This window comes from Centropristis striata, chromosome 23 (genome assembly GCF_030273125.1).
Source record: "Centropristis striata isolate RG_2023a ecotype Rhode Island chromosome 23, C.striata_1.0, whole genome shotgun sequence".
NCBI classification, from domain to species: Eukaryota; Metazoa; Chordata; class Actinopteri; order Perciformes; family Serranidae; genus Centropristis; species Centropristis striata.
The window spans coordinates 6,277,369-6,284,291 of record NC_081539.1 but is presented as its reverse complement, the minus strand read 5'-3'; the positions used below and the strand labels follow the sequence as shown (position 1 = coordinate 6,284,291).

The window sequence follows — 6,923 nt, the reverse complement described above, 5'->3', positions numbered from 1 at the left end:
AAGGGGTTTTGTCAAACTGGTTGAACTGGTTGAACTGGTGCGTGTGTGTGTGTGTGTGTGTGTGTGTTTGTGCGTGTGTGTGTGTGCTAGCGTGTGTGTGTGTGCTGACCTGAACAGACAGATGATGACGGTGCTGGTTAGCAGAGTGATGAGTGACAGGCTGTGGCCCAGCGTGGACAGAATCCTCACCATCCTGTAGAAGAGCAGCTGCACACACAAACACAGGAAACACTCATTTATATTTATTTAAATATATTTACTAGGGCACTGGCACCGATTTCCTTAATTTTGCGGGATCGGCCGATTCTTTTACGTCAAAGCGATCTTATCCACCTCCACAAAGTTCTGAAAGTGCGTCTGCACGTATTAATACTTCTGCATGACTGTGTTGTATGTATATGTTGTATTATAATGAAACAAAATACTCAGGACACTTTATTTATGGTTGCAGTTCTTTTGTTGTAAATTGTTGCTATTTATTTTAAGTTCAATATTATATTAACTACCTCAGACATTGTGATTTCCTTTATTTGTTCAAGAAAAATACTGCTGTGTTATTGCTTTTCAATAAAATAAGATTCAAACATTGAAGGTGTATGCTGTGAGTTATAAAAAAAATCGGTAATCGGCAGGTCAGGCTTTTTAAAAGTCGCTGATTGGCCAGAAAATTGCAATCGGTGCACCCCTAATATTTACAATACAAGTATTCAGCTAAATGTGCAACTTTAAAAATATATTTTAAAAAAGGATAATAAAAAAACACATTTTAATGACATAGAATTAGCACTCATAAATAAAACATTAAAGTAGAATTACATTTATTTGTAATTAAATTTTCATGTAATGTCCATTATTATGATGCTAATATGTTGATCTATTTTATTTTTATTGTTGTGTCGTTGAATTGATAATTTTACAGTAATTATTATTTATATCATTTATGTGCTTAGAAGGCCCTGCTTAATAAAAAAAAAACAAATTAATTAATTATTTAATTATGTTAAAATATTTTCTAAAATATATTATATTTAATGGAGAAGCATTCAGACCTTCTGCTTAAAAAAAACGTACAGAAGTTTGTATCAAAATATACTTAAAGTACCAAAATTAAAAGTAGTCAGGATGCAGAATGACCCATTTTAGATGATAATATATCACTGGATTATAATTAGTAATAAATCACTTAAATATTTAACTTTAAAGCTGGCAAAAGTGAGACTAATTAGTACTTCTGGGTATCTTATCATAATTCATCAACTTATTTATACTTTTTATTAAGGAAAGTTGTCAAATAAACATACAGAAGAAGTAAAAAGTACAATATTTGCCTCCAAAAACCTCTTGCCACTAGAGGGCGCTGCTCTCTATCTTTTTCTTTCATCTACATATTGAAAAAATCAATTAGCTGCATGAGCAATTTTTGTTTACATCTCCAATAAGTAAACAAAGCTGCAGCATCAGGAGCCCAAAAGACAAAAGAACATCCCAGTCAGTTGAATTATTTTCAGGAGCGTTTGTTTCCTTCACACCAAACAGCAGCCATGAGATATCTGAGGCTGGAAGAGACTTTATCATGAGCTCTCACTCTGCTCCTGGTGCCTCATGGGTCTTTGTACAGCCTGGAGAGGCTCTTTCACAATAAAAGCAGGGTCAGGATGAGAGCCTGGTCCATTTCAAAACAGTGCACGCTCTCCGTTAACTCCTCAGAGATGGATCTGCCCACTGTGTGTGTGTGTGTGTGTGTGTGTGTGTGTGTGTGTCGGTGCCTGGCGTTCATCGCTCTCTCGTCATCTATAAACAACATTCCCCACATCTGACACACAATCTGGCAATAAACCGGACATTCACACACTCATACTCATGCAAACTGTCTCCGTATATACATTATATACATTTAGACGTACACAAACTCTTCACATATTGTTAAATACACACATTTAAAAACACACACATGCAAATGTTCTTTGCAGGTTTGCACGCTGACACATATCACGTAAGAATGTATGCATTACAAATTAACATATTAAAATATGTAAAAATGTGCAAAGACTCCTTGTTGATATAATTAATACCATATGACCTCAACTAAATATCAAACTGAAATCCTAAACAGCACTTTGTACTTTAAGACCAGCCATTATATGTCACTTTGCAAAAATATCTTCACTCCAAAACCAAGAGGAAACTTCCTTAGACTTAAAAGTGAAGCCAGTAAACCTGCATTCTGTCTAATGTCCAGCAGGAGGCGACTCCACTGGCTGCAAAAAGAAGTCTGATTGCATGAGAGTAAATAGGAAAATGACACTACTTCTCTCTTGATTTATGAGCTCAGTAAACATTCTCATAATGAGTTTATGATCTCAACATATCACGTAAGAATGTATGCATTATAAATTAACATATTCAAACATGTAAAAATGTGCAAAGAATCCTCTTTGGTATGATTAATACCATATAACCTCAACTAAATATCACACTTTGTACGTGAAGACCAGCCAAAATATCTCACTTTGCAAAAATATCTTTACTCCCAAACCAAGAGGAAACTTCCAAAACTTAAAAGTGAAGCCAGTAAACCTGCATTCTGTCTAATGTCCAGCAGGGGGCGACTCCACTGGCTGCAAATAGAAGTCTGATTGCATGAGAGTAAATAGGAAAATGAGCCTACTTCACACTTGATTTAGTATGACTGGAGCGTTCACAAGCAACCAAGCGAACCGTAACAAGGATTTAACCACCAGACTTTGATTAAAACAGACAGGTTGTGAAAGCGCCCTAAGAGAACCAAACCTTCTCTAAGTGTAACATATTCATCAACTCGTCTCTGGTAAATCCAGACGATCAGGAGAAAACAAGACTGACTAAGTTAGTGACTGATTGCAGTCAAGTTTCCTGTGAATGTTTAGCCGTCTTTATATTCCTCTGGCCTCTGATCATCTTGATTTAAAACGCCTCCACGTCACACAGGAGCAGCACGAACAGATTTAGACTCCTCTTGTGTCCAGGAAGCCGCTGAAGGCCTGAAGTTCAACAGCATCGCTTTAATTCTCCCGGTGTCAGAGAGCGAGACGCAGTTTATGGATGGAGATGTGTTTGGACATAGAAGGCAATGTGGCTGCAGCAGACCAGAGCCAGCAGGTCATCAGCCAGAAGGCCTGAGAATCACTCTGAGGAATGAGACGCTGATGCCAGGCTGCGACTGTCTGTATATCCTCACATATTTATCCATGTGTGTGTGTGTGTGTGTGTGTGTTTTCTTGTACTTCCCACATAGTGAGGACCACAACACGTTTTTAACCAACAGAGTGAGGACATTTTTGCAAAGTGAGGACATTTCAGCCGGTCCTCACTTCTTTAAAGGCTTTTTTGAGACTGAAACTGTATTGTGTGGTTACAAAACTAACTAAAATTATAGTGAAAATGTCCTTAGTCAACTTTTTTCATACATAATGAAGATGGATAATCTCCCACCCAACAAATATCCCATTAAAAAAAAACTAAAACTAACATTAAAACGAATAAAAATTAAACTAAAACGTTGGCATTTAAAAAAAAAAAAACTAAACTAAAACTAGCAAACTCACTCTAAAAACGCATTAAAACTTACTGAATTTGAAAACAAAATTTCACAACAAAATTAAACTAAAACTAATGAAAAATCCAAAAATATTATAACCTTGCAACCACTATTACAACGAGGGCCCTCACAAAGATAGAAGTACAAGAATGTCTGTGTGTGTGTGTGTGTGTGTGTGTGTGTGTTTAGAGTGGACAGAGAGGGGTGGAGCAAGTGCTGAAGCTCTTTATATAAGTGATAGTAGTTGTTATTTTCCGTTTTTGTTGCACTCCTGATGCAGCAAGTTAAAGTTTGAAACTATTAAAAATAAATTGATTCAAACTTTAATTTTGATTGTTGTAAGGTTGGTGATAAATATGGATAAATATGTAATGTTATAAACAAATATATTAGATTTTAAAGCTTGTTTTTAGGGGATTTAAGTGCAGAAATATACAAAAAATACAATTAAAAAGTTGTCTGCTTACTTTACAGTTTTTATTGTTTAAAACGTCAATAACGGAAAAAAATCCAGATTTGGAGATTGAAGGATTTTAAAAGGCCTCATCAAAAAACATTAAAGAAGGAGGACAAGGTGGAGGAAATTTGGCAAATATGAGCAAATAGAAAGAAAACTAAAAACCCAAGAAAAGATGTAGGGATGAAAATGTTAACCAAAGATGGAAAGAAAAGTTAAAATGTGAAGACAAGAAGGAAAGAAATGAGGAAAAGAAAGAGAGAGCAGAGAAAGAACACTGGACAGAGTGGAGGATGATATGTAGATATGTAAAGAAGGACGGAGACGGGAAAGAGTCCAGAAATGGAAATCTTTAGAGTTCATCTCATTGTGATGCTGAAGGACAGCAGCTGTTCAGATGTTTCAGCTTATAAATATGTGTGTGTGCTATTTAACACACGTCACCATGACGACCCTCTGTGGTTTATGCTGGACACTGAGAGCTCTGAGGGTAGAACAATGTAGAAGGAACGTTTGAAAAAATGTTTGCATTTAATCCATTTGAGTGTGTTTAAAAAGTTGAAAGCAAGCATGATCAATCTTGGCCTATGTTGTGTGTGTGTGTGTGTGTGTGTGTGCGTGTGTGTGTGTGTCCAATCACTAAATGAAGCTCCTATAGTCTAGTGGTAGAAAGGATAACTAAGCGAGATAAGAACGAGCCATTCCTCAGTCGTCCTTGAAATAAGTGCCTAATAAGAACGGATGGATGATGGTTTTGAAAGAGACACATGCAGGCCTGATCAGAAATAATGGTGGAGGGCCTTTTTTGTTATATATGGTAAATGGGGTGCACTTATATAGAGCTTTTATCCAAAGTGCTTCACACTACACACTACGCTCATTCACTCACACACACACACACACACACACTCACACTCATACTGGTGTTAGAGGCTACCAGGGCACACTGGTGCCACCTGCCACCATTGGGAATTCATTCTCACACCAATGAACGCAGCATAGGGAGCAATGTGGGGTTCAGTATCTTGCTCAGCCTCTCCTGTCCTCTCCTCTCTGCTCTGTGTAAACAGCCTCTCCTGTCCACTCCCCTCTGCTCTGTGTAAACAGCCTCTCCTGTCCTCTCCTCTCTGCTCTGTGTAAACAGCCTCTCCTGTCCTCTCCTCTCTGCTCTGTGTAAACAGCCTCTCCTGTCAAATCCCCTCTGCTCTGTGTAAACAGCCTCTCCTGTCCTCTCCTCTCTGCTCTGTGTAAACAGCCTCTCATGTCCTCTCCCCTCTGCTCTGTGTAAACAGATTCTCAGTGAATATTTGTCTCGTTACCGTTCGTCTCAGCAGAATCAATCATGTCTTCAGAGTCTCTGAGGAGCAGAATTTAATGTTTTTAACAGGATCTGGTTAGTGCAAACACTTTATTTTAGAATAAAGAATTTTATTGTCGAATTAAAAGATTCTGACAGAAATATCAACATTTTAAGCTTCGTTTGGGTCACTTTTTCTTTCTGAAACTTTTGCAACCTATGATCCGTTCAATGACTGTCAGAAAGTCGAAATTTCAACGATAATGCCTGTTTTCACAGTTTCTTTCTATGATAAACAGTGCATTTTTTGGCAATCTTTTAAAAGAAATAAGTTCTAATCCTGTGCATACAGTTAAAGCTTCCTCCCATCACTACTGAACGCCTTCAGAGTCGATTCTTTGAGGTTCAACGGCAAAAAGCCTCCTGTAGAATCTCTGTTGGAGTCCACGTGTGTGAACCGTTTGTTGATTTAAACATCTGTTCTGCGTCGCAGTGAGAGCGTCAGCTGTATCTGCAGTGTGTGTGTGTGTGTGTGTGTGTGTGTGTGACGTCTGGTCTCAGCTGAATGTTTTCCAGACGGAAAACCTCCGTCTCTTCAACAGGAAACACATCGAAGCCTCGCTGAGAGTCAGAGAGCGGGAGTCCCACACCTGAGGGCTCTGGAGAGGATCACAACCCAGCTGTGTGTGTGTGTGTGTGTGTGTGTGTGTGTGTGTGTGTGTGTGAGCTGTTAACATCCATCTTTATGTTCTGCTGTTTTCTGTAACGCTGCTCAGATGATTTATTACTTTCTGTCCTCAAATTTGTGTTTCTTCTCTGTTTTGAATTTGCAATTTAAAGTGAAGAGGGTTTTTTTTAAATGATAGATATCACCATGTAACTCCCCCAGTTTGTTATTTAAATTAAGACAATTTTTTTTGCATTACAGTTTAATGAAATGTTTAATTAGTCTCCTATCTGTGTTTCTTTTTTTTTTCTTTTCCAAGTGATGTGACATGTGACACAAAATTACCAAAAATGCAGAAAAAAAGACACAAAATTACCAAAAAAAGACACAAAATAATCAAAAAATACGGAAAAGACACAAAATTACCAGTGAAAGACACAAATTTACCAAAAATGATGCAAAAAATACACAAAATTACCCAAAAATATGAAAAAATACACAAAATTTCCACAAAAAAAGAAAAAAATTAGAAAATTCCCAAAAATGATACAAAATTACAAAAAAAGACACAGAATTACCCAAAATGATGTACAAAAAACAGTGTTCTCCACATATTGTACATATTGAACTATTGTCATGTTTCCAGTCTCTCCTGTCCTCTCTTTATGTTTAGATATGCAAATGAGGTACATATATATGAATATATTAAATATTATATTTTGATCACTTGAGTTCTTTTTTCCTCAGATTCCTCCAGAAGAAATCCAGTGAAAACATTCAGACTTTTAGAGGTTAAATGTGGTGATATTCTATATTTTCTCATTGTGAACAAATCCTGAAAGGAAAGCCTGATCCACGTTCTTCCTCTGAGCCGCGGAGCTCCATTGTCGTCCAGAAACTATTGTCGGCACGTCGATGTGTCCTT

At 37.2% G+C, this 6,923-nt stretch overlaps 1 protein-coding gene across 1 annotated transcript in view; it reads right to left on the bottom strand.

The window, feature by feature from the left end:
• LOC131962375 (vasoactive intestinal polypeptide receptor 2-like) overlaps positions 1-6,923 on the bottom strand; it is a 34,843-nt gene that overhangs the window by 7,579 nt on the left and 20,341 nt on the right. The window contains exon 5 of the mRNA XM_059327373.1: positions 110-207. Coding sequence (XP_059183356.1) covers positions 110-207 — 98 coding nt within the window. The remainder of the gene's footprint in view (positions 1-109; positions 208-6,923) is intronic.